Source organism: Protomyctophum parallelum (assembly GCF_964188405.1).
Source record: "Protomyctophum parallelum genome assembly, chromosome: 17".
Classification (NCBI taxonomy): domain Eukaryota; kingdom Metazoa; phylum Chordata; class Actinopteri; order Myctophiformes; family Myctophidae; genus Protomyctophum; species Protomyctophum parallelum.
In genome coordinates this window covers 18,146,652-18,174,502 of record NC_139719.1, presented here as the reverse complement: position 1 = coordinate 18,174,502, position 27,851 = coordinate 18,146,652, and the positions used below count along the sequence as shown (strand labels likewise).

General features: G+C 42.4%; 1 protein-coding gene across 1 annotated transcript in view; it reads right to left on the bottom strand.

Moving 5' to 3' along the window:
* Nucleotides 1–20,503: 20,503 nt before the first annotated feature.
* The window catches only part of LOC310874184 (uncharacterized protein), a 26,184-nt gene continuing 18,836 nt past the window's right edge, over nt 20,504–27,851 (bottom strand). Inside the window, exons 6-13 of the mRNA XM_083786888.1 lie at nt 27,102–27,335; nt 25,593–25,742; nt 25,228–25,468; nt 24,335–24,622; nt 23,933–24,160; nt 23,701–23,832; nt 21,876–22,242; nt 20,504–20,621 (exon numbers count right to left, since the gene is read on the bottom strand). Coding sequence (XP_083643014.1) covers nt 20,591–20,621; nt 21,876–22,242; nt 23,701–23,832; nt 23,933–24,160; nt 24,335–24,622; nt 25,228–25,468; nt 25,593–25,742; nt 27,102–27,335 — 1,671 coding nt within the window. The 3' untranslated portion in view covers nt 20,504–20,590. The remainder of the gene's footprint in view (nt 20,622–21,875; nt 22,243–23,700; nt 23,833–23,932; nt 24,161–24,334; nt 24,623–25,227; nt 25,469–25,592; nt 25,743–27,101; nt 27,336–27,851) is intronic.

The window sequence follows — 27,851 nt, the reverse complement described above, 5'->3', positions numbered from 1 at the left end:
AATAAAAATAAGAATAATGTAATAAAACCAGCAGTTGTGTCATAGGATGTGCAGCTGAGGTTTTACCTGTTGTGAATCTGATGAACGACTGTTATAGATAAGCCAGCGATGGAGAAAGCCAGACCCAGGTAGGTGAGGTAGGTCAGAGCGTCTGCATATTCATACTTCATCCTGTAGGACTGTTGAGAAGATCACAAACATATAGGATTTATTCACCAACATAAAGAACTAATTTTGATAAAGTTCCTTCAACCGCTTATCCGTAGTCGGGTCAAGGGGGCAACAGCTCCACCAGAGAGCTCCAGATTTCCCTCTCCAGAGCAACATTATAAATTTCCTCCCGGGGGGATCCCGAGGCGTTCCAAGGCCAGGGAGTCGATGTAATCCCTACATCTCATCCTTGGTCTGCCCGGGGGTCTCCTCCCAGTGGGACGTGCTTCGAGGACCTCCCTAGGGAGACATGCACTCGAGAGGCATCCCCATGCACCAGATGCCCGAACAACCTAAGCTGGCTCCTTTCCAGGCGAAGAAGCATGCAGCGACTCTACTCTAATCGAGAGATGAACACTCTCTTTGGCTCTCTTTGGTGGTTCTCATTTTTCAATGACGCCCGTTAACTTGTGTGTATAAAATGGAACCAAATTGACCGGTTTGGTCCATTTGGTTCAATTTGTACACTTTCAGAGTTACAGAACTGTGTACAGGTCCATTTGGAACCCCCTCAAGAAACCCTGACGGTTTTGAGAACCACTGGTTTAGAATGACTGCATGAGTGACATTATTTAAAGTTTTCTTAATAAAATAATTAAGCATTCCACGTCCTCTCAAAAAAACTGAAATTTGTTGTTAAGCTTTCACTTGCAGGTCAAAGACTAATTTTCATTTTTCACATGTCTACTATATTACCCAGTAGAGGGCTATTGTCGTTTCACAATCTTTGATAGTAATGAAGATATAGATTAGTTAGTGGATTGTAATTTCACGAAACTTATCTCTAGCTTTTGCTTAGAGCTTTAATTACTTCAGTCTATATAGCTTAATGACTAGTATTATAATGCATTTTTTATGTCCAATGTATTTGTATTTAGTTCATAAAGTTAACATAAGTATAACTAAATGCATTTTAAATAAAATAAAAAGGTTACTTTTCCAATTAAAAAATAGCTAAAAAATTCAATTCTAAGTTCAATTCTACTATAGCAAAAATATCTAAATCAGCTATTTTTGCTCCGGTACAGTAATAATATGCAATGTGGCTATCTGGAGTGTGGACATATAGTGGCGCCCTCTCCATCATCAAAGTTGCCCACCCCTGATCTATACTGTATGTGATAAACAGCCTTGCACATTGTCCCTTTTCGCATAGTATAGTTTCAGTGCATAGTATTTGACTTTACTTTTATGTTTTATGGTAAACAATAGACAATAAATAGGTCAAATGAAATGGAGATAAAACAATGGATGAACAAATCATAAGGAGTGTGACGCCAGCGTTACCATGAGAATAGCGAAGTTGGTGGTGTGATTGCAGACACACCTGAGCAGACCGTCTTCCGTTTGGTTCTTAGAACAACCAGCGGTGCTCCAGTCGTTAGTGGAGTAATCCCAGAACACACACGCATAGTCATAGAGAGAATACAGAGAGGGGTCTGGATGGACCTATGGAACAGAACACACACAGAGCACAGAGCACGCACGCGCGCACGCACGCACGCACACACAGTGTTAATTTTGTCGACCAAAACTGTGACCCTGGAGAAGAACATTTTGTGCCGAAACATTGGACATCTTAAAATAAAAGTTTTGCATCGTGACCACGAGTTGTGCGATCTCTCCTTCCTTTTTCCAAGACTAAGAAAAACTATGACGAATAATGTCCATCCTTTTTTCCCAGACGAAAACTAAATAAAAACGTAAGATATAATGACTAAAAATATGACTAAATATACTGACAATTTCGTCAACAAATAAAAACTATTACAGACGAAAATGTTAGGGAGGGACTACTGGAGAAGAGAGGTTATTTTATGCTCGGAGCTTGTAGTGCTCCGATCTACAAGCTCATAGCTCGTTGCAGACAGCTACCATTTTCTTCAAATGAGAACCTTCTTTAATAGAAAAGCAATAGTGGTCCACATTTGTATTATTAATTTGCTATTAGTAGTTTACTTCACCTTCCCATTCAGTCGACTGGTGTTTCTGATGAGCACCTGGACCTGTTCAGGGACGAGACTGGCATGGGCAGACACGACCCGGACTGGGCTGGACAGATTCTTCAGGGTTCTGTACTGGGCAGACCTGAAGAAGCGGTCGTTCTGGTACAGGACGATGCCTACAGAGGAATTCTGCTGAGAACGGCCCTCTAAGAGAGAGAGAGTAGAATGATCATCAGGGCCCGGATTTAAGACTCTCGACGTAGCAAATCTGATCAAGGCCTGCTCCTGACCTAGGATGTGTAAAATAATCATTTTATAATTAAGAAAGAAAGCAACAAATAAATAAACACTCATCTTTTACTTTCTCTAATAACAATCTAAAACATGATACTTGGTTAAAAAAAAGAGCTAAAGTTGTCCTTTAAAGATCTTTGGATGCAAACGATTTGCATCCAACGATCCTTAAAGGACCACTTCACCACTTTTCAACCTATCTTCATATAATAGGTCCTCACTATCACTAATAATAATGAAAAGTTGGCGCAATTCTTTTCTACTCTGTCTGTGTCTCATAGGAGGGCTGTTGGCAGTTCAGAAACCGTCTTCCAGTGACATCATCGATGGGGAATACAACCTTTCTAGTCCTGAAAAGTTGCAATGCGAAAATGGAAGCTATCGTTCTCACGATAATGAAAATCTAAAATAAATTGCAAAAAAATCTTGTTTAAAAAAAGATCTGCCTAATGATGATGTCACTGGAAGACGGTTTCTAAACTGCCACAGCCTTCCTATGAGACACAGACTGAGTAGAAAAAAATCGTGCCATTTTATCATGATTATTAGTGAGGAACCTATTATATGAAGATAGGTTGAAAAGTGGTGAAGTGGTCCTTTAACACTTTGAACACCGGTTACCAGGTGGCGGTGCCAGTGAAATGCATAGGGTAGGCAGATAAGAAGAGCTTTCCTTGTTATTTTGAATCGGAAGTGCTAATCACCCATGTTCTTCTAAGCGTCACGGCCGTATACTAGCGAGTGATCCATTGATATGGTTGGTTACCGGGAGCTTGAATAATTGTTTTATTAAGCTCCGAACATCGTACTGTATCCCATTATGAGCCCTAAAGTCATTAAAGGATGAGGATTTGGGATAACTTTTTAGAAAAGAATCATCCTCCTAGTATAATCATAGTACCCGATGATCATGTTTTAGGAGGGGGGGCATCACGGCACTCCATCATTAAAACAGTTTAAGAGCCATAAACGTCAAGACGTCTAATTGCCAATTATGTACCGGATGCCACGGACGACAAGACGTGATCCCTTGGGAATTCATTTTTATTTATTTTTTATCCATATTTAGAAAATTCCTCTAATCTGGTGTACAGGTGATGACATGCACATTACATGCATAACAGAATTACAATTTCTTTCTTTCTTTATAATGGGAGAATTGGCACTCAAAGCCTAAACTGGTGACCACCAGGTGGCGCTTAAAGAGTTTTAACATTTGTATCCGTTTGTCAACTTCAATGCTGGCCTCTCACACGCCGTTTCTAGCTTTGATAAACCTTGAGTTTACATTAGAGCGAAAACCTTTTTACTTTATTATTTTTACAATACAATTATCATATTAAGCAAAGTTAGTCCAGGAATGAACAGGGCAGTGACTTTTGTTGTCTGGAAACAAAAAAGGCACATTTTCTGAGTTCCTACCAGGACGAAACTTCAGGAACAGGATGAGGTCAGACGGTCCGGTTAAAAGGTCTGATGCGTTGCTGTTCAGCTGTACTCTGGCAGCCACAAAACTGTTTGTAGTGCCTACAGTACACGCACGCACACACACAACATAATGCATGTTAAAATAAATTGTTACGGCCAGCATGTACTGCTGTCTGTACGTCTGTCTGTGTGTGGGTATACATGTGTGTGTGTGTGTGTGTGTGTGTTGCTAACCTGCCAGTGACGTGAACTGGACTGCATGTACGTGTGTGGGCAGCTGAGCAGACTGCAGGACCAGGTTTGGTTGAACAATGTTCAGCCCTGAACTCAAAGAGAACTGCTCCAGGGTCTGTGTTAGACTGACGCACGCACGCACACAGTCACACACACACACACACACACACACACACACACACACACACACACACACACACACACACACACACACACACACAGTAAAGATGGTACCATTTCTTTCTACTCATCAGAGACGGGCTGTGGACAGTTCTTATTTTTATTTATTTTTTATTATTTTTTTATTTTATTATTAATATATATATATATATAATTCTATTTTAATTATTATTTATATTTTAACTTTCCTGGAACAGAAAGACTGCAGTTTGTAGCTTAGACGGTATTTGTTTTGTTTTACATTTTGTTTAATGCACGGACAATAGCTTAATTGAAGCTATTGTCTTTTTTTCTTCCTGGAAAGATATCACACTGAATAGAAGCTATTAGCTTCTATTCAGTGTGCTATCTTTCCAGGAAGAAAGTATATATTAGCTTAGATTTAGATTTTACTTTTTACTTTCTCTTAATGCCAAAATAATAGCTTCTATATCAGCATGTTATCTTTCCAGGGAGAGAATTAAAGGCTGTTGTTTATTTTAGCTTTGAATCCTCACAGATTAACGGCAATGGTAGGCAGGGTTCTAATAATAATAATGGGTTGCATTTTTAGAGCGCTTTTCTATGCACTACGTGCTTACTCAAAGCGCTTTACAATGGTCCATTCATTCATACATTGAGAGCGTCCTCACTTCCCACATTCACACACCAATGGTGGCAACCACTGGAGGCAATGCAGGGTTCAGTGTCTCGCCCAAGGACACTTTGACATGTGGACAGGAGGAGCTGGGATTCATACTGCCGAACCAGGGATCATTGGACGACCTGCTCTACCTCGCCACCCCAGTTCTGAACTGTCCATATTAATGTCATAATCAATCCCACAATCCCCATAAATGTTTTGAACATTATTTATTCTATGATAATCATCAGCTCTACTCTACTGTACACGTACATTTACAGCTGTAAAGTCATCAGAGCAAGTCATGATTGATTCGGGTGTGTGATCCACACCATGTGTGAAATGACGGAGTCATAAGTGTGACACAGTAATAATCACAGTCAATCTTAGGGCCGATTCATACTCCTATTTTACCGCTGTTTCGGCGCTGTAGTGCCGAAATGATTTCGGCTCGTCAGATATTTTCAGTAGCACCGAAGAGCCGACTTTAGGACGGTACCCACCCCCCCGAACCTCAAATGACGTCAAATTGTAGGCTCTACAGCGCCGAACCGACTTTTATTCGGCTCTAAAATACGAGTATGAATCGGCCCTAAGGGCCGATTCATACTCCTATTTTACCGCTGTTTCGGTGCTGTAGTGCCGAAATGATTTTGGCTCGTCAGAAATTTTCAGTGGCACTGAAAAGCCGACTTTAGGACGGTACCCGCCCCCCCGAACCTCAAATGACGTCACATTGTAGGCTCTACAGAGCCGAACCGACTTTTATTCGGCTCTAAAATAGGAGTATGAATCGGCCCTAAGCCGGTTTGAAACAAAATAAATTGCAATAGGTCATCCAAATAACATATAAAAAATTGTCAATGAAATAATTAGTGGATCATGGTAAATTCAATATCGTAGCTTGTAGATCGGCTATTTTGCCACTTCTGTGTTACACTGTAGTACAAGTAAAGGCATTACATAACTAAAAAAAGAAGACGTTTTAAAATGTTGATGCAATGTTTCTGCCTGACAGCAACGATATTATACAATTTTACTAGTATTACTGGGTGGGTACTATGTACTACTATATTATGAGTATACTATAGATTGTACTACAGTATATTGTATTGTGTGCATACCTTTGTGTAGCATTTGTCTCCTTTGTATTGACTCCTCTGTCTGGAATACTAGAATTCAGCAAGTGGCTGATGGTTGCTGCTGCCGCCACGGCTATACTCTGACAGACAGAGAAATGGAGTCATTTACAAAATGGTAAATGGTGCATTTATATGGCGCCTTTATCCAAGGCGCTTTACAGAGATTGTGCATTACATTCACCCATTCACACACAGATGACGGGGGAAACCATGCAAGGCACCAACCTGCACATCGGGAGCAATTAGGGGTTCAGTGTCTTGCTCAAGGACACTTTGACACTAACTCTGGGGGAGCCCACAGGGTTCGAACTGGGAACCTTTCCGTTTCCATCCGGTCACTCTACCCCTGAGCCACTGCACACAAAGTGCAAGGGGGAACAAAGTGCAAGGCAGATCGCACAAAATGAATGAACCTGTTGAGTAGACCCGTTTGTTGGCTGCTGTGCATTATACTGTGTATATAGAGCAATCATCTGAGTGTGGTGAGGAGAGCTGATAACCCAGAGCATTGGGGGCGTCTCGGACCCGGGTTTCAAAAGATTACGGTAAACTATATTCATGATAACTCTCTTTTCTAACCCATTTGGACCTGAGGACGATTGTAAAAAATTGGCTTCTAAATCCTAAAAGTTTTCTGAAAAACTCATGTTTCTATGTCAGTGGTTCTCAAACTATTTAATGTCAAGGAGCCACAGAATTATTATATGTAATTGGCCACCGACCACCATAAAACATGTTGTTCCAGGGACCCCACAGAAACAAATATTTGCGTTTAAAACGTTGGCTCTGAAAGAATATACATTCAAAGATTTGCACCACATTTTCACGATTTCACGCGCTATGAGCTTGTAGATCTGCTATCCCCCCCATTGAACACTATATACATACTGCATACAAGGAGGGAGTATAGGGACTTGGGAGCATTGCGAAGGATTTCAAACTCCTGTTATCTCCATGACAATAAAAGGCAGCTGGTGATGCTGGGAGTTGTAGTCTCGTGGCGCGTGTAGATTGTAGTCCTCCTCCTCACCTCTGTGATGTTGGGAGACAACAGCAGTCTGTTGGCGATGTTTGCAGCGGTCGTAATGTTGTCGGGGCTCAGCTGCTCTGGTCGGGAGGTGAGGATCTGAACGTTGCCCGCCAGGATCAGCAAGTCAGCCTGACTGGTCTATACCACAACGTAAACACAATAGATTACTAACTGATATTGTATAATAAAAAATCACAACTGTGTGAACCGAGTGGTGCAACTCCCCTCTCTCTCTTTTGAGAGAAATTGGATCATTTGGAATGGGTGGAGTGTGTGTGTGTGTTACATTTTGCATCAAGGTCGCATTAAGGTGGTCCAGAGTGGTGTCACACTTCAGGATCTGTGGATGCTCAAACGTTGGAATTCCAGTTTGATTGGAACAAAGGACTGACGCCTCGGGGGTACCAGCTGCACACACACACACACACACACACACACACACACACACACACACACACACACGCGCACACACACACACACACACACACACACACACACACACACACACACACACACACCACAATGCAATATTAATATGTATGTGAATACGTGATTATATAGGACTGTGAGACAGTTACTAAATTGAATTATATTGTGTGGTTCACTGTAAAAGTCATGTAGGAGGAACATACCATTGACAAATGTCTCATTGCAAGATTTGTCAGAATATGAGAACCAGCCCACCGTGGTGTTTGGGAATTTGAATCTACGTCCCATGAATTCCATCGTTGTTCCTCGGCAGAAGTTTGCTGTCAGCAACACAGAAGATTTTTTTTAAGGGACCACTTTTAAACCTATCTTCATATAATTGGTCCACACTAATGATCATGATAAAATAGCACCATTCTTTTCTACTCAGCCTGTGTCTCATAGGAGGGCTGTGGGCATAGTTCAGATACCCATCCACCAGTGACATCATCGATGGGAATCCACGCTAATAGAAAGCTTTCTATATTCCTGAAAAGTTGCAATGCGAAAATGGAAGCAATCGTTCTCACGATAATACAAATCTAAATATATACTGTATATATATATATAAAAATATATATTTTGTTTTAAAAATAAATCACAGACTTGTGGTATTTTATCATGGACATTAGTGAGGAGTAGGACCAGTTAACTGAAAGATGAAACGTGGTCCGATTCGTCACACTGCTGGGCTCCATTTGAAAGCAGTGGTGTCCAAACTTAGGGTGTCCAAAGTCCTGTGGCCAATATGGGGTATTTTTACCTTGTATTAACCTGGGCATTTCCCATAGTATAATTTGTCAGGATTCCTTGTTCCTTAATTGTTGTGTCATTCTGAAGGGGTCAAAGATTATTTCATTTTTTTACCTTGCATGTGTAGTGGTGTGAAATAAGGCTGAAATACGTTTCAGTGAGTTATTTGTGTTTTGTTCACAGCACACACACCTGACACCTGATTTAACTATTATCATCGATATTAAATATTGATGATAATAGTTCAATCAAATCGTTTAAATGTGATGGATATGTATGTGTCTTTGTTATCGCAGATCGACATGCTCGCAACGAGCTTGATCGGCTCTTTTCAGCGAAAGCCTTCCCCACAATGACAGAAAACAGAAAATGCACACAGGCATGCTCTATGCCTTAGCAGTGTTGGAAAAGTTACTCAAATACGGTCATATAGTTACTTAAAAAATAAGTAATATAATTACTTTACATATTACTCCCTGACAAAAGTAACTAGTTACTGTCACGTTCTGTCCCAGAACGTCCCATGCCTGGTCCGCCACCCTTATGTTCTCTCCTACCTACCCTGAGGCTGTTGTATTCCCCTCCTCCACCCTACCTGAGAGACAGTTTCCTGCTGGGAACACAGCTGTGGACTATTGTGCCAATTATTGTCTCCACCAGGCCGAAGGCATGTGGGGAGAGTATGTTTTGCACTCCGTCCGTCCGTGTGTCCGTCCGTCCGTGTGTCCGTCCGTCCGTCCGTGTGTCCGTGAGCAGCTAATCTCGGCCACCGTTAACCCGGTCGATGCCACATTTTGCACACACACTCCCTGGATGCCAACGATGAACCTCTGCCCCAAACTTTCCAGAACGGCCTGTTATAGCGCCACCAGGAGGCCGCTTTGTGCAAAACAAGTTTTTGCACAGTACACCTACAGATTTTGTCCAAACATCACGCAAATTGGTACACAGTCTCTCTAGAGCCCTTCAACGAAACCGGTCTTTCAGATTTCTCACACTCCATCCTGATTGGTTAAGATTGGCTTCCAAAGTTCACAGGAGTGCTCCGTTTCAAACAAAATGCTGCAAATCATGAACACATCGCGTGATTTCCGTGAAATTGTGCACCCACATTCCCACTAGGCCGAGGACGAAATGACACATGAACAATTTCAACTCAGACTCAAGGTGGCGCTATAACTGGCCGAAAAGTGTTTTTACCTCTAACTGCACGGATCTGTGGATAACTTTGTATGCCAACTCCCTAGAGGCCAAGGAAAAACCTTGGCCTGGAATTTTTCACATCTGCTCTTTATAGCGCCACCAGGAGGCCGACATATGTAAAACACATTTTCTATTATTACTCCTTCAGATTTTATCCAAATTTCACGCAAATCGGTACACATGATCTCCATAGTCATGTGATCAACACGGAGCGCCACCATTTCCCATCTTCCATCCTGATTGGCTAAGATTGGCTTCCAAAGCTCACACGATTCGTCCATTTCGAAAAAAGGCCACAAATCACAAACACAGTGTGCAATTTCCGTTAAATTATACACGCACATTTTCACTAGGCCGAGGACGACATGCCACAATTTTTTCAAAATCAGCCTCACGGTGGCGCTATAACAGGCCAATTCCTGTTTTTAGCTATAACTGCATCGATCTGTATACAACTTATGTATGCACACATGGAAATACATTGTACCTGCATCCCTCCAACACGAACCTCCGGCCCAAATCTTCCTCAACAGCCTGTTATAGCGCCACCATGAGGCCACAACCTGACCTGCCCTGGTGGAGACCTGTGCCGATTGGCACTTTGTCTAGTTGACTCTGTGATTTAAGTGGTGTGTTTGCTGGACTCTGGGTCGGATTATAGTTTGGTGTTACGCCAGTTTTGCGCTGCTTTCCTGTATGTTTTAGTTCCTGCCATGTGTGGCGTATTCCTGTGTTTCTTTTGTTCCTATAAGTTAAGTAATGTTTTATACCAGTCATTCTTGTGTTCGATCTCCTGCTTGGTTCCACACACATACTCCGGGTCGGCAGCCTGACAGTTACTTATTACTTTACTTTTTTTTCTCGCCCCCAGTAGGCTAATTGCATCTTTTGTCCCCAAAAGTGTCACACTAATATTTCTAATAAACATTCATGCCCACAGTACCACCAAGGCTCGTGGAAATAGTAACGAGTTTCTTTTGGAAAATAGTAACATATTAGCAATATTATTACTCAAATCGTAAATTAATTAGTTACAGTTACTGGGGGGGAAAAGTAATACTATTACTTTAAGTAATAAGTTACGTTACTTTAGCCAACACTGGCCCTGAGGGACTCGGCTCAACCGTGCAATGTTTAGGCGGTTCAGTGTGAGAGGATCCAGGGTTTGGAAACTTTGGATATGGACATCTCTCTTCTTTGTCGTCTGTCAATTGAGTACACTCACCATCAGTCAACCAATGGACCAATCAGAGGCTGCTAGTAATAATAATTAATTGCATTTTCATAGCGCTTTTCCAAGTGCTCAAAGCGCTTTACAACGGTTCATTCATTCGTACAGCGTCCTCCTCACTTCCCACATTCACACACCAATGGTGGTGAGCTCACACCGACCGACTCATTGGAGGCAATGCGGGGTTCAGTGTCTTGCCCAAGGACACTTCGACATGTAGGACAGGAGGAGCCAGGATTCGAACCGCCGACCCAGGGACCATTGGACGACCTGCTCTACCTCCTGAGCCACAGCCGCCCACAAAGTACTGCTAGTGGTGCATATCATATACTTACCCACAGAGCAGGTGTGTCCGCTCCAGTGAGGAGGACAGATACACACTGAAGATGACAGCTCTCCTCCGTTCTCACACACCAGCACAGGAGGAGGGACGCTGGGAGTGGTGGCGGTAGTACCGGGAGTGGTGTCGGTAGTACCGGGAGTGGTGTCGGTAGTACCGGGAGTGGTGGCGGTAGTACCGGGAGTGGTGGCGGTAGTACCGGGAGTGGTGGCGGTAGTACCGGGAGTGGTGTCGGTAGTACCGGGAGTGGTGGCGGTAGTACCGGGAGTGGTGGCGGTAGTATCGGGAGTGGTGGCGGTAGTACCGGGAGTGGTGGCGGTAGTATCGGGAGTGGTGGCGGTAGTACCGGGAGTGGTGGCGGTAGTACCGGGAGTGGTGGCGGTAATATCGGGAGTGGTGGCGGTAGTACCGGGAGTGGTGGCGGTAGTACCGGGAGTGGTGGCGGTAATATCGGGAGTGGTGGCGGTAGTACCGGGAGTGGTGGCGGTAGTATCGGGAGTGGTGGCGTTAGATTCGGGAGTGGTGGTGTTAGATTCGGGAGTGGTGGCGTTAGATTCGGGAGTGGTGGTGTTAGATTCGGGAGTGGTGGCGTTAGATTCGGGAGTGGTGGCGGTAGATTCGGGAGTGGTGGCGTTAGATTCGGGAGTGGTGGCGTTAGATTCGGGAGTGGTGGCGTTAGATTCGGGAGTGGTGGCGTTAGATTCGGGAGTGGTGGAGGTAGATTCGGGAGTGGTGGCGTTAGATTCGGGAGTGGTGGTGTTAGATTCGGGAGTGGTGGCGTTAGATTCGGGAGTGGTGGCGTTAGATTCGGGAGTGGTGGCGGTAGATTCGGGAGTGGTGGCGTTAGATTCGGGAGTGGTGGCGTTAGATTCGGGAGTGGTGGCGTTAGATTCGGGAGTGGTGGCGTTAGATTCGGGAGTGGTGGCGTTAGATTCGGGAGTGGTGGCGTTAGATTCGGGAGTGGTGGCGTTAGATTCGGGAGTGGTGGCGGTAGTATCGGGAGTGGTGATAGGACTGGGAGTGGTGATAGCACTGGGAGTGGTGATAGCACTGGGAGTACTGGGAGTGGTGAGTGATGAGTGATAAGTAATATTACCAGTAAAACCAATTTGTACCATAATTGGACTGGGAATAGTGATAATGGCAGTACTGCGAATAGTGATAACGGCAGTAGTGTCAGTACTGGGAATAGTGATAATGGCAGTAATGTCAGTACTGGGAATAGTGATAATGGCAGACTTGGCAGTAGTGTCAGTACTGGGAATAGTGATACTGATAATAGAGTAAGAATTACAGCGAATAGTGATATTGGCAGTAGTGTTAGTACTGGGAATAGTGATACTGGCAGTAGTCTCAGTACTGGGAATAGTGATAATGGCAGTAGTGTCAGTAGTACTGCGAATATCGATACCGTCATCAGGAAAATTGGGATTGGGAATAATGATATTGGTGTAAGTACTGGGAATATAGTATGACATTGAGAATGTTTCGTTTGTATTAGTAATATATGTTGATCCTCGAGTCAAACTGGCTGAGGTGTGCGTGCGTGTGTGTGTGAGTGAGGGGGAGAGAGAGAGAGAGAGAGAGAGAGAGAGAGAGAGAGAGAGAGGGGGGGGGGGCAGGGAGAGATAAAATTAAGTGAAGTTGAAATTTAATTAGAAAACCTACAGTGTTTACGGTGATTAAGATAATGGCGCAAAATGTGTTTAGTTTAGTCCATTCATATATTTACATTTTAAATAGTTTAACTACTTGAACCCTATACCAGGGTAAAGCGATTTGCTATACTACAGATCCTAGTGTAGAGCCCTGGGGGCCCCCGGTCAACTAACTAAATACTACAGATCCTAGTGTAGAGACCTGGGGGCCCCCAGTCAACTAACTAAATACTACAGATCCTAGTGTAGAGCCATGGGGGGCCCCGGTCAACTAACTAAAGTAAAGGCTATAGGGTTTATGGATGAATCTTATGATCCAAATAATTATTGTATAATGTAAACTCAATCAATATTCACAGTGAAAACAGTAGTATACTGTGTACTGTCTCAATGTAAGTCTGTCCTCAGCATAACCGTCTGTTCTCCGTAGAACTGTTCCACTGTCAAAAAAACATTGTAGTAGCGGGAGTGGTGGCGTTAGATTCGGGAGTGGTGGCGTTAGATTCGGGAGTGGTGGCGTTAGATTCGGGAGTGGTGGCGTTAGATTCGGGAGTGGTGGCGTTAGATTCGGGAGTGGTGGCGTTAGATTCGGGAGTGGTGGCGTTAGATTCGGGAGTGGTGGCGTTAGATTCGGGAGTGGTGGCGGTAGTATCGGGAGTGGTGGCGTTAGATTCGGGAGTGGTGGCGGTAGTATCGGGAGTGGTGGCGGTAGTAGTGAGAGTGGTGATAGGACTGGGAGTGGTGATGGGACTGGGAGTGGTGATAGCACTGGGAGTGGTGATAGCACTGGGAGTTAGTTAAAAAAACATTGACGCAAATCGGTCACTGATTGACCCAAATCAGTCACTATAATCGTCGTAATCGTCTTCCAAAGTTAGTAGAAGTATATCACAAAAAATGCCATAAATCACGAACGGACCAAGTTGTAAAAGCAATTCCATTTTCATCCATAGGGGGCACCGCAAATGCGAGAAATGTAACCGTTTGTCGCAAAAACATGAATTTTGGGGGTTAAATCCCCTCCGAATTACTTACACATGATCTAAGGTGTGACTTGAAATTGTAATTGGCTGGCAATATTAGTGGGATGGGCATATGTAAGCCAAGCCAAGCCAAGCCAAGCGGCAACCACACTCTTGCAAATTTTCTAGTGTGTTAAGCAACAATGATCACACTATTCAGACCAGATTTTAAATGTACAGTATAGCCTATAATGAGATACAGATGTCTTTAATATAAATGTTTTTTTTGGGGGGGGAGGGTTCATCTATATTCACAGGAGACAAAGTTGAATTAACTATTGATGAAATTGCATTACCTGCTGGAGAAGTTGCAATGATCGTGGTTAAAGGTGCAGCTGTTGTGGTCTCTTGATTTGGCGACACAACTACAATGTGAAAATAAAGACATTACATCAGTACTTGTTACCCTAATACTTAATAAAAATAAATGGTATAGTTGTATTATTATTATTTTTTTACCAGTGGCAACAACAGTTGATGCGTTCACGCGTAGGGGGAAATTAGGGCCGGATACAGCGTCAACGAGAGTACTAGCCACAGACGTTGCATTTGGTGCAGTTGCATTTTCCTCTTGGTTGAATATTAATTCAGCCTCTACCTTAACTGATCCAGCGCTGCAAAAGGGATGTTGATAAGTGGCATTATTACTATTGGTGCCAATACGACTACTATGTAATTTTCTGCATTAACTTATGATTGCTTAAAAAGTAGAAAGGCATTCTATAATCAATTATATTGCAAGTAATACAGTGAAGACCATTGGTGCATACCTGAAGCCTTTTACAACAGTGCGATTGAAATTAGAAAACTTTTCTTTGTATAGATTGTCCATCTGTAAACAAGAAAAGGATGGTCACTGATATAATTGTAAAAACACCTTTCTATACAGTGTTTCATTGTAAACTTCAGTTGTATTCCTAAGTCAGAGATGTGTATGTTATTATTAAAGTCGTGATATTAGAAATTACTGAAGCTATGTGAAATATTTAATTGACAGACTGTACATCGTGATAGGTTACTTACCGCTTTTACTACTGAGGCTGCTAATGTCCGGAATTCCTCAGAAGATGTGTTCGCAAGTTGTGGTTTGAAGTCTTGCATTAATTTTAATTCCAACGCAATCTTTGGCTGTGCTGGTGATGCAGGCGTTGTAACTGCAAGTGGTGCACAGTGGGTAGAAACCATTTATAATTGATGCAGTTTTATGGACTTAGTATTTTGGCACATGTGTAGTAGTGGTGCATTCAATTTGGTTTAATAATAGTACAGTTGGTTTTACCTGGGAAGGTAGCTGCAGTGAATTGCGCAGAAGTCGTGTGAACTGCTGGTGAGGTTGTGTTAACAGTTAGTTATAATAGTTATAATAACTAGCCACTTATATGGGTGTCCCCTGTGGCACACCAGTTATGTGATGCTTAACCAATCACTGTGCAGAATGGCACACCTTCCAGACAATAATTTTCGTCCTCAACTTTTGCGGATACGACTAAAATGATTAGTTAGAAGACATTTCGAAGATAGATTTTACACATTATAGTTGTAAGGGTATTTGACCTCTATAGTGGTATTCAGATATTATAAATTTATAACTAAGCTGAGTAATGATTAATTCAATGGTAATTCGTGGTAAAGTTATTTTGTCTATTCATTTGTTTTACCTGGGGTAGTAGGCTATACCTGCAGTGACAGGTAGGGATGTTGTATGGACTATATAGGTGAAGTTGCATTGTGACGTGGTGAAGTTGGAATGACTGGAGGTGAGGTTGTATTGCCTAATGAAAAGGTTAGATCACATTAAGATGTGACTACTTGTGTTTCTTATATTTCTGAAGTTATTATACTAGAGATTATAATTTAATGTACTGTATTTTTTATTTGTGTCTGTATTTGTCACTGATCAGATCTGGCTCCTTCCCCTGACTCCGCCCCTTGCTGCAGGGCATATTGCTCTTTTGCACAGGCTCATTTTGGACATTTTAATTAGTGTGGAAGGGCAACCAGACTCTTGTAATTGTAACACTTTATTCCGTATTATTAGTGTGGTTAGGGCAACCAGACTCTTGTAATTGTAACACTTTATTCCGTATTATTAGTGTGGTTAGGGCAACCAGACTCTTGTAATTGTAACACTATATTCCGTATTATTAGTGTGGTTAGGGCAACCAGACTCTTGTAATTGTAACACTTTATTATTGTGGGCTCGCCACAGCGAGCACACACTAGTTATTGCCAGTTTATATTTATTTGTACTTGATTGTCTTAAATGAGTTTTATTATGATGTCCTTACTTGTCTGTGCGTTGATGGGCGCTGTTGATGCTCCGTTTGTTTTAACCTGTACAGCACTTTGGTCAGCTTCTGTTGTTTTAAATGTGCTATAAATAAAGTTTGATTTGATTCGAAATCAATTCTAAAACCAATCCAAAACTTCTAATCAGTGTCGGTATATGCATGTAGAATCAGCACAGGACGACACATCTCATAATCTCTTAACAACATACCAATAATTACAATTACTATAATTACTACAGATAAAGACTGAAATGATTAACGGTCACAGTGACAGTCAGTTGCAGGCTTGCAGCAATAATGTTTTCATTCTTACCCACAGTGAAGACAATGGACATCCAAAGGATCTTCATGCTGATGTCTCAAGTGTTGCTTGTCCTCTAGTCGTGCAACAGAGTGGGAGACTGGCTGCTCTTGTCCTCCGGTCATGTAGACAGGAACAAAAGAGTGGTAGACTTCCCTGGCTGTGGACATCCACAGAGAACTATAGGCTGTCCAGTAACTCCAGTTGAACCCTGAGGAAGACCTATTAGGTTGCTCTGTCTGGGTGATGAAAATGAAACTGATGTGAAAGGGACATTTATTGAGTGCTGGCTGTGTTCGTTCCTCTCAAGTCTGCCCTGTTGACATACATACACACACAGAGGGAGTGCTTGCTTGGCAGTGCCAGGCAGATCATATATTTATACTAGGATATCTCTCTGGAGCAGGAACTAGGAAGTATAAAAACTCCTTACTGTCAAACCTTCTGAGTGTGTTTACTTACCTCTGTGGGTGAGTGAGTGTACATTTAAACTTGCCCATATCAGCCACTAATAACACAAGGCGATCGGCCAGTCAGATATTGCTCAATAACAGACAAGCGTACTAAACTGGCCCTCTTGGATTGTTCTGTGGGAATAAAAGTGCCCAGTTGCATCATTGAGATCATAAATTGTATCTACATCCATAAAACAATATTACTTCTAGACCCATGCTTTCAATAACACGAGTTCAGGTACTATAATATAGTATAAAACATTGTGACACTTTTACAGATTAATAGAGGTTATGGACACATTTATGCTTTGTTCAAATGTAGCTGAAATTTGTGGGAATTTCAGCCTCTCATTCATACCTGGTGTAGCCTGTGATAAACTGAAGTCGAACTTTGATATCGAAATACTTTTTAATTTACATAATAGAGGCAGATTCCACAGGCATTTTATACTGTCATCTATAGTTATTCCAATTTGGTTTGTTTTATTAATAAAACCTATACTATTTGTTGTCGCATGTAGAATAGCTTTTAATGTCAATGTGATGTTCAAATCAGATAATTTGAATGTACAGAAAATACAGTTTCCGGTCGGGATACCAATTGCATCAAATCAGGAGAGAGAACTCATACGGGATAAACAACAAGTGAAATTGGAAGTGGCGAAATCGATAAACTGAAGCTGATAAATGGGCACATCTCTCTCTCTCTCTTGATTAGATAAATGTTGTGACACACCAGTAAATGTATTTTATTTACTAAAGAGCTGGCTGTTACTGAACATATATTCTCTAATCTCGAGAGCAATGCTTAAGTAAGCCTTGCTGAGCCATGTGGCCCATAAGGGCAGGAGCCTATCTCCTGTTTCTAAGGTAAAAGGTAATAAATAAATAAAACGATTTATTTCAACCAAATGAAACACCACTGTGTTGTGCAATTGTGGATTGGCCTGCCATTTCCATAAAAAGAAACATGTTTGCTCTGAAAGAATATGTATTCGAAATTTGCACCACATTTTCACGATTAAAAAAAAATAGCAGATCTACAAGCTCGGTGCCACGCTATGAGCTTGTAGATCTGCTATTTTTCAATAGCTAAAGTATAACAATGCTTAAAACACCAAAAGGGTTCCCGCCCAAAATGGGTTGGTGCTGCTGAGTTTGAAGGGGAAAATAATTGCCTTTTGCGTCGAGTAATGAACTTGAATAGTAGAAGAAAGGAGTGTAGGCTATAGTCTTCACACCCTGTGAACTGAGTGTTGCAACGCCCCTCTCCACCCCCCCCCCCCCCCCTCTCCTCTCCTCTCCTCCCCCCTCCTCTCCTCTCTCTCATTAACAGGCAACAGTGCAGCACTAATACTATCTCTCTCTCTGTTTCTGGCACAACAGCGCCCCTCCCTTTACTCATAGGCTCATTAACCAACGTCACATAGGTGAACACGGACATTGCTGTTCTTTGGAGTGGTTGCACCATGCACTCAAAAAGTGCTACAAAGTGCCTAGTATCAATCAATGGCCTGTCCATGTGGCACTGTTCCGGTCTGCAACTATACATGCATTAGCCTTTTTCAACTTGGTGTCCCTATTTTGGGCATGTCATTGTAGGTAAACAGTTAAAAAAAATCACACCCGTATGAAGTGAGGGTCACTCTTATCATCATCATGAGGTAACATGTCTATTTGCTGAGACACATTGGCAGTGGTCTCCCTACTACTGTTTTCTTTGTGTCCGGTAGGACACCTACTGGCTGACTGGAGGTACTGCCCGAAGGTCATAATCTCTCCCTAGGGCAAGCAGAAAGGATGGTAAACATTTGGGGATCCATTTTCGTCACCGCTAAACCCATTATCCCTAAACTTCTTTGGCTTTTTTCTTTTTTTTTTTTTACTATTTTGCTAAACTTTTTTGAATACAGTAGTTAAAATGGCCAGTCTACAAGCTCACAATGTGTCAATGTAGATTGGCTAGTTGAACTATTCAAAAATGTTTTTCAAAATAGTTAAAAAAGGCAAAGAAGTTTAGGGATAAGGGGTTTAGCGGTGACGAAAATGGAGCCCTTGGTCTCTGATGTGACATACAGTACCACAAAAATATCAATCCTCCACCCAGCCCTTTTCCCCCTCACTGTATATATATATATTCTTTCCCCTTTTTACCTCATCTATGATGATTGTTAGTCTCTAAATGTTATGATGAATTGAAAAATGGTGGACCCTCTTGTAAACAAGTGTAATACTTTATATGGTGTCGTCCACTCACAGTTGACAGTTTTTGTATTGAGTTGTACAGTAATTCTGCAAACTGTTAATAAATACTTCAATAAATTTAAGTTATGGATTAAAAGTTTAAAACTAAAAGCCTGAGCCAACTAAAGGCTGACCCAAGTTAGAAATAAACAAAATAAATAATAATAATCGAGTCATGTTACTGTATCTCACATGCTGAGGTCATTAACATACATAGTGACCAGCCAAAATAACTAATTATGTATGCCAAGACAAAATATCCAATACTGTAAAAATGTGTGATACGTTTTAAGGTATTTTATAAAATTTGACTCAACCATTTTTAAATGACCTTTTATTTTGTTATGCCGAAAGTATTGCTTTCTAATGGCAAATATCAAGATCACATTTTGTGTAAGCCCAAGACATATATACATGTATATATACATTTATATATAACTGAAATGAACTCCATTGATTTGTTAAGCAATCAGAATGACAAGCCTCACTGAACAATATCAACATCACAATGAAAAAAAAAAAAGAAAGTATAAATCCGAGTCAGGTTAAAAACTACAGTAGGGCCTGGGCCGTGGCTCAGCGGTCCAGGCACCTTGGCTGGTAGTCCAGTCTGGCAGTGTGCCGCGGGTTCGACTCCCGATCCCGACGGCCTTTACTGCATGTCACCCCCCCCCCCATCTCTCTCCCCATTTCCTGTCAGCCTACTGTCTGTCCCTCCATAAAAAAATATAAAATAAAGGCGAAAGCCACAAAAAAAATATTAAAAAACTACAGAAGATTAAAAGAGTAAGACAGGTGCCCAGACTAGAGCCATGGGTCTGCTGCCAATAACATAAACAGCATCTGTGTCATTTTAGATTGTAACCACTTTAACCATTATTTTATACCTTGGCTATTAAAGAAATAACAGATATACAAACTTGCACTTGTAGCTCTATTTCATTAGCTGGAGTGTTGCCTACATCAGTGTACTTATATGGTCAGCCTTGTGCAGCTTGCCATGTTTTACCCTGCTGTAGTTCAGCCTTACCCAGAAAACAAACTACAAAGTAAGCTCCATGTTTTTAACCTGCTGTAGTTCAGCCTGACCCAGAGAACAAACTACAAAGTAAGCTCCATGTTTTTACCCTGCTGTAGTTCAGCCTGACCCAGAGAACAAACTACAAAGTAATCTCCGTGGTTTTACCCTGCTGTAGTTCAGCCAGACCCAGAGAACAAACTACAAAGTAAGCTTAGGGTTTATTCCCCATTTAATAATCACAAAATATAACATAGGCAAACTGCCTAATTCTAATTGTCAGCCTTCTGATTGGTCGCTGACTGGCCAACCACCGTCCTCCTTCTGGTGGTTTATGCTGAGTTTGCAAAGAAATATATTTGTAGTTATACTTTAAATACAAATACGAGACAATGGAAAATATATAATAAAATAATAATAATAATCCAAAGATAGTGGATTTTTCGGTCAGATAACTGGTCCATTGTGTAAATGTGGTCAAACAGGCTGCCTTACAGGAGACATCACACGTCTTTGTGCCTCAAGAGTCTCTTGATTGATCAATGGTGGTCCTGGTTAAAAAATAAAAATAGAAAAAAAGGACAAAAAAGAGGCCTTTTAGATGTGGATGAAGTCCATGGTTGTTTCAACATGGCTTGTTTCAAGTATAGCATTTCATGCAGTAACAACACTGGTTCTCAAAGTGTGGATTGGGGACCCCCAGAGGTTCCAGGGTGTCCTCAGCTAAATTAATATAGCACCAAGATCACTTCCTTACACTATTTACTATTCACATTTCTCCGTAGATTGTAGATTAGATCTACTAAACCGTGACAAATGGTGAAAATGGTGGACCCTCTTGTAGACGTTTTTGTATTCTGTAATTCTGCAAACTGTTAATAAATAATTCAATCAATCAATCAAAAAGTTTGGATTAACCCATTTATGACTGAGGTCGATTATTCTTTTTGCTATATATACTGTAGAATAGATAGCAACAAGAACCCCTCCTGTCCTGAATGGGATAAACTTGAAAGTTTTAATATGAATGTTGTCTTATTGGGGTCCCTGGCGATACATTGGAGGTCCTTCACATGAGAACCAATGTATAAAACTGGATTGCAGCACCGTGCCTCCAGGTCACGGGTAAAGTTCTCACGCTGAGTGATATTTGCCCGCGTTTTACTGCATCTGATTGCATAATGTATGTATGTGTCCAAGTATAAATTTAATGGTGCCCTGATGAAGACCGTATAGGTCGAAACATGTCGGTTCAATAGAGTTTTCCTCCTTTTAACATCAAGTGTGCCCGGATCTCCGCTTTGTTCTATAAATGGTGACTTGTTGGAGCCACACTATTTACGTGTGCTAATGTAAATATGAGCAAGACCATATTTTTCAAAAAGGCCCAAAATTTGTATAACAATAATACTGCATAATTATATGAAGCACATTAAATGTGCTTCACATAATAATTTGTGTTTGTACAATGTAATATTTTGACATTGTACAAACACAATTGATTATACGTAATGTACAGTAAATAAAATACAAATAAAACCTTAAGACAGACCTTTTTAGCATTGCTTTTACTTAGGTCTATGGATTACTCTAGCTTTTTATTACTTTGAGCTTTTCACAGAAGAGGTGTAAAGAAAAGTATATAAAGAAAAAGAAATAACTTATTTTTCTTCATGTACTTTTCTTTAAACCTCTTCTGTGAAGCGCATTGGACATTTCATGCATTGTATGCATGAAATGTTCTGCTGCAGTGTATTAATACGCTAACCCAACCCTGAATGCAATGTGAACTGTGTAGCACTCACTTATTTCCATCCGTCACTGATGTCAGTTTGTCCATTTCCCGAGCCAGCTTCCTCATCGTGTTCCCCATCTTCTTGGGGCCTTTGACTTTCTGCTGGTAGGCGAACTTCTCAAAGCCCCGGTGTGCTCTCCCAGGAATGTACCTGAAGAGGTGGTCCCTCTTATACTCGGCCACGAACTGAGCAATGTCAGCCCGCCGTCTCGTCTTGTGGACGTGCGACGGGGCCAGGGACGTGGGCAGGCCGCTGCCGTTTCCTGCTCCCAGCGTGACGAGAAGCCGATCCGCCGCGCTTCCGAGTGCTCCTACCATCATCCCACAGAGCTCCATCCTCTCAATGGTGTAGTGGTCGCTCACACGTCCCAAGGACTCTACAGAATACACCATTACAGTCCAGTTATGTCACATCAGGGTTAGCCTGGGGGGTCCACCTGTGCTTTCTATGGCATAGGCAGCTCCCGGCAGGATCAGCCGGGAGAATCTAGACGCAGCTGCGTGTGAGACTAATTAATTAGAGCGACAGAGAGAGAGAGAGGAGTGTGTGTGTGTGTACGTCAATTTAACAAAGGTGCAGAAAATCAGCAGAGAGTGATCGACGTTTGCGCTACTCTATGCCGAATTGAAGTGGACTCGGACCCAGACTTTTTTTTGCTCCCTGGAAATAAAAACGTCTGGGTTTCCGAGGCTACATCAGGGTCAGAACCCAGAGGGAGCCTGCTTTAATTTCACCAACCAAGGCGCTTTACAACGATTATGCATTACATTCTCTCTCACACACACACACTCACACACACACACACACACACACACACAGTGTAGGAAACCAATACCATGCAAGGTACCAACCTGCTCATCATGAGCAATTAGATGTTCATTGTCTTGCTCAAGGACACTTCAACACTAGTTCTGGGGTAGCCTGGTTTAAAACTATAGACCTTCCGCTTCACAAATCGGCCGCTCTACCTCTTGAGCCACTTTTGAAGAAGTGTCGGAATGTATAGTGATCATTATTATACCCTATATAGTGGACTCATTTTTACCCCGTGAAATGTAGGGTCCAGATGGTCACTAACTAAGCTCTACCAAGCCCACGGTTCGGCTGAAAGGAAAAACGACAATGGCGGTGCCTCTCACAGAAGAACGAGAGCGAGGAAGAGAACCTGTCGTACAATAATAATATAGACAAATTACATAATACTAATTTATAATGATATAATATGTAATGATAACCAGTAAGACGCCTGAGGGCGAGAAGCAATGCGTGCACACATCCGCCTGGGTGACAGCAGACTGCTGGGCGAGCGCTGGCGCTTTGGCATGGGGGGTAAGATGTACATTTTCGAGCCTGTTGAGAACTCTAGTTTTCGCCAGCTGCACGAATAACTTTGTGGTACCCCACTCTAGTTTATTGCGACCAAAGGTCGGCATGGGGGGTAAGATGTTAATTTTCGAGCCTGTTGAGAACTCTAGTTTTCACCAGGCTTTTCGAACTCTAGTTTTCGCCAGCTGCACTAATAACTTTGTGGTACCCCACTCTAGTTTATTGCGACCAAAGGTCGCAGTTAACACAATTCCCGCCGGAATTAATTAATAACATGGCAGGATATCGCCCCGTTCAACCCTTATTAGATCCAGTACAGTGTCTAAGCCAACAACAGATAGCCATACGATATCCGATTTATCACCGTCCCCGCCCGGCTCTCCTCCCCCGAATCGTGTTCGCATAGGCAATCGACAAAGCTGGCTGCACCACGGTGGATTCGAACCCACAACCTCCGTGGTGGTGGGCACCGGGAAATTATTTAGCCAATATAAATTCAGTAACGTACCTTTGAATTCGACATTCATGAACTCGTTGACTAAGTCTAAGCTGATGTTGCCTCCAGGTTTTCCTTCAAGGTTTGCCACACGGTTCCACTTCAGGTCTTGTCTAATGTGCTCTGGGTAGAATCCCTCAATCCCTATTCAAACAAGATGCACTTGATTAATGACATTGGTATTACAGTCACAGAATTGACAGAATGCCCATAGCGACACTCGCATTACATTTCTAAGTCCTACCTGTGAGCAATCGATGGCAGGTGGTGAAATCCTTGAGGTGTTTTCTAGCCCAGAACAGAACCATGTCCATTTTCCAGAAGTCTGTCATGGCTTCTCCATCACCCTCTCTGATAGCATCTCGTCTTGTCATGTTGTAAAGCCCCTCCCACACAAGAGCCTTCGTGTAGTTGAGCACATGGTCGTCTGTATCGGACGCAATGAAGCACATCTCTGAGCAGTACCATGTAGCTGTAATGGGGAAAGAAACAGTATTAATAATTTTGTAAAGCATGTTATAACATTTCAAATTTACTAAGGAATATATATTGCTATCGTCGCTGTCAGGAAGAAACCTTGTATCTCCATATTTCTACTTTTTATGTTACTACAGGACATCGGAAAGAACAACAAGTCATTTCTTACACTCCTCAGAGGCAGCACTCTCATGTTCCGACGGACTCAGACAGTCCTTGTGGTACCACTCATGTCTTCTGCACTGGTCCATGAGAGCACACTGTACCATCTGTCCCCCTCGTTGCTCTTTACAGTAACAGTATATGTAGGTGCCGTCGCCTTGACACTCTGGGCTGCAGAACCAATCCTGAGTGACGCTCGGGTCGGTTCTTTTCTCCGTCCGCACGCAACCTTCATGGAACCACACACCTTCACAGAGGTTGCTGCAGCACTGCACTAATGGCTCACCTGGTTTATCTAGAGTGAAGTAGACACAAATAAAAAATTTGATACACAATCAACTATCTGACATAAAGACAAGGCAAGATTATTAATATAGCACTTTACATTCACAAAGGCAGTTCAACAAAAAGATATTGAAAAGAGACAAAACCCCCCCATTTAAAAGCATTGATATAAGGAAGAAAAACGAATTATTAAAAATAATTTAGCTGCATGGCAGTAATGGACCAGGTTCCACAGAATGACAAAAAGTGGTGAATTTTGATTGTTGATATGTCCAGAATCAGATGTGCACACTCACACCATGGAAGTACCTTGAAAGGCACTAAACACTAACCAGCACATCGAGAGTAAAGGGTTTTGAGTCTTGCTCAAGGACACTTCAAAACTGGGAACTTCCCATCCGGTTGTCTCAACCCCTGAGCCACTGCCGCCCCAGTGAACTTAGCAAAGTAATTGTAAGTTACTAAGCTGTTAGAAGAAAACCTTTCGCTTATGAAGGGTGTGTTTGTTTAATATACTGTTCAGTGAGAACAGTATATTGTATATACTGTTCTGTCTGTAGCATCTAGATTAGACTTTTGTTAAATAACTTACAAAGCATGCTCTCATTTGCCTACCTACTCCACAGAAACAGGAATCATTCATCTGTACTTCAGAGAGACTTGCAGTGGCAGCAGCAGTATTTATGTCTTCTTGAGGTGGTGGCATCCACACCAAGTCCACCAGTCTGTGTGCGAGTCCACTAAGCCACTCCATTTGGGCCTCAGCGTCTGTGGGGAAGTCTGACGGCCGCTGATCAACAGTGTCAAGGTTGCACTCGGTAGCAGCGTATAAAGTGATGTAAGCGGACGTCACGAACTTTGTAGGGAACAAACAAACGAACAAAAACATTTGTCTTTGGTTCAGGCGATGAATTACAGAACATGCATGGAAACATAATGAATCTTGAGGAAAGTTAAAGCGATGCAGAGCTCAATATTACCGTGATGAAATCCAAATCCCAGACATGCTTGATTGTTTCCTTGACCTGCGATTCAAGATACTGGCCTCTCACTGCAAACACTGATTTGAGCTGGGACAGAGATCCTCGAGCCTCCAGACTCTTCTCACTGAACAGCATTTCCATAATGTCCTGTGGTTCAAGAGATGATAAATAAAGTATAAGATGATGATGATAAATAAAGTTTTTTTCACCCGTTTACTTCACATATGAATATCAGTGTTTCCTGCAGGAAAAGGTCTTGGCATGGTGCTGGGCGCGGGGGGGGGCTTCTGGCGCGCGGCCTTTGGCCGCGCATCGAAAATTTTGATTAATTAATTAATTAATTAGATTAATAAATTAAGATTAATTTGGATTATTGCTCTTGGAGACACTGGGGGACACTGGGGAGGCACTGCAGGAGCACTGGGGAGACACTGGGGGGGGCATTAGGGGGACACTGGGGAGGCACTGGGGAGACACTGGGGAGGCACTGGGGAGACATGGGGAGGCACTGGGGGGACACTGGGGAGACACTGGGGGGACACTGGGCAGGCACTGGGGAGGCACTCAGGTGGACACTGGTGAGCCACTGGGCAGACACTGGGGAGGCACTTGGCGGAAACTGGGCAGACACTGGGCAGGCACTGGGGAGGCACTGGGGAGGTACTGGACATTTCATATCACACACACTATGATTCACTATCCCCCTCAACAACAGAAGAAAAAAAAAATATTTTTTTTTGGAAGCTTGGCATGGCGCGATTTATTTCAAGCATGGCGCAGCGCCATACCAACAACATTGTGCAGGAAACCCTGAATATGAATAGTTTATTTCGATCTTTCAGAGGGAGACATTACACAAAAACAGTTTACTTTTTTTTAGGTGATCGAAAAGGCATAAGCAGAAGCTTAAAGCTTATTAGTGCCTATCCTTATCTCAATGTATTCCAAAATACTATTGAAGATATGCATCACAATCAACATATAAACAAAACAAACAAATGACATTTATAGAAGAAGAAAAGAAAATTAAAAAAAAAAAAAAAAACAGAAAACAGAGAAACAAGGAGGAAAAAAGACAAAAACAGACAAAGCTAAAATGTTATACCTTAGTCCAACACTACATAGCATAACATAGCTCAGCTGTTAACATGAATTTGTTAACACAATAAATCCTCCGTCCTGCCGTTTTAACCTAGTGGCTCACCTGCCAGTGAGGAGCAACCACCGGGAGGACGTAGCACCTCCGACAGCCACTAGCACAGTGACAAACACCACCCTCCCTGCCATGAACGTGGCCAATCTTAGTATTCGTATAAACGCTCGGCCAAGCAGGATGCACCGTGGCGGATTTGAACCCCTAAGACTCCATGGTTGGTGGTGCACAGGTACGTCCCCCCCCCTACACCACCTGAGGGCCCTCATAACATTAGATAAGTTATGCGATAGTTAATTCATTCTTCATTCGTGCATTATATTATACAACTCAAGCACTTAAAAGTTTGTCACCTGGTAACACAGGGATTCCTTGGGATATTCTGGCGGCGCGTCCACAAGCCCTTCAAATCTTTGTCGAGCTGACATCGACTCCTCCGTCGCGTCGACGTCGAGGCCGTCTGAACAGCACAGCACTTGGTGAGGTTTCTCCTTCGACGTTGGAACATATTCAATAAGGCTGCCCATTATCTTCTCACTATCTCCATCTGTTGCGCTCGAGTCCACAGGGACTGCCCCAAGATTGACCTGTAAAAAAAAAAGGGGGAAAAAGGAGCCAATTATAGGCCCCATTTACATTTTACACTGGCAGCCAAATACAGCCTGAATCAGATCTGTGCCACATCCAGATAGACATCTGATTTGATTAAAGACTTATTTAAACTAATCAGATTCCAATCTGGATGTGGCACAGATCTGACTCAGGCTGGATTTGGCTGCCAGTCTGAACACGCAGATCAGATCTGGTCACTTGCAAACGGCAGTGTGAACGGTTGGGCCAAAATAATCAGATTTGACTGAATGTGACTGCAGTCTAAATGAGGCCTATTTTAAAAGGCATAGTTCCTTGGGAGGGAATTTCACTAGATGTAGCGCCACTAGTCTAAACAAGGCCCAGTCTGTCAGCTGGTGGGTGGAATCAGTACATCCCTATGTAATAATAATAATAATAAAGCTTTATTTGTATAGCACCTTTTAAGAACCAGTCACAAAGTGCTTTAACAGAGAAACATATATAATGACATAGCAAGGAGGCACACAATA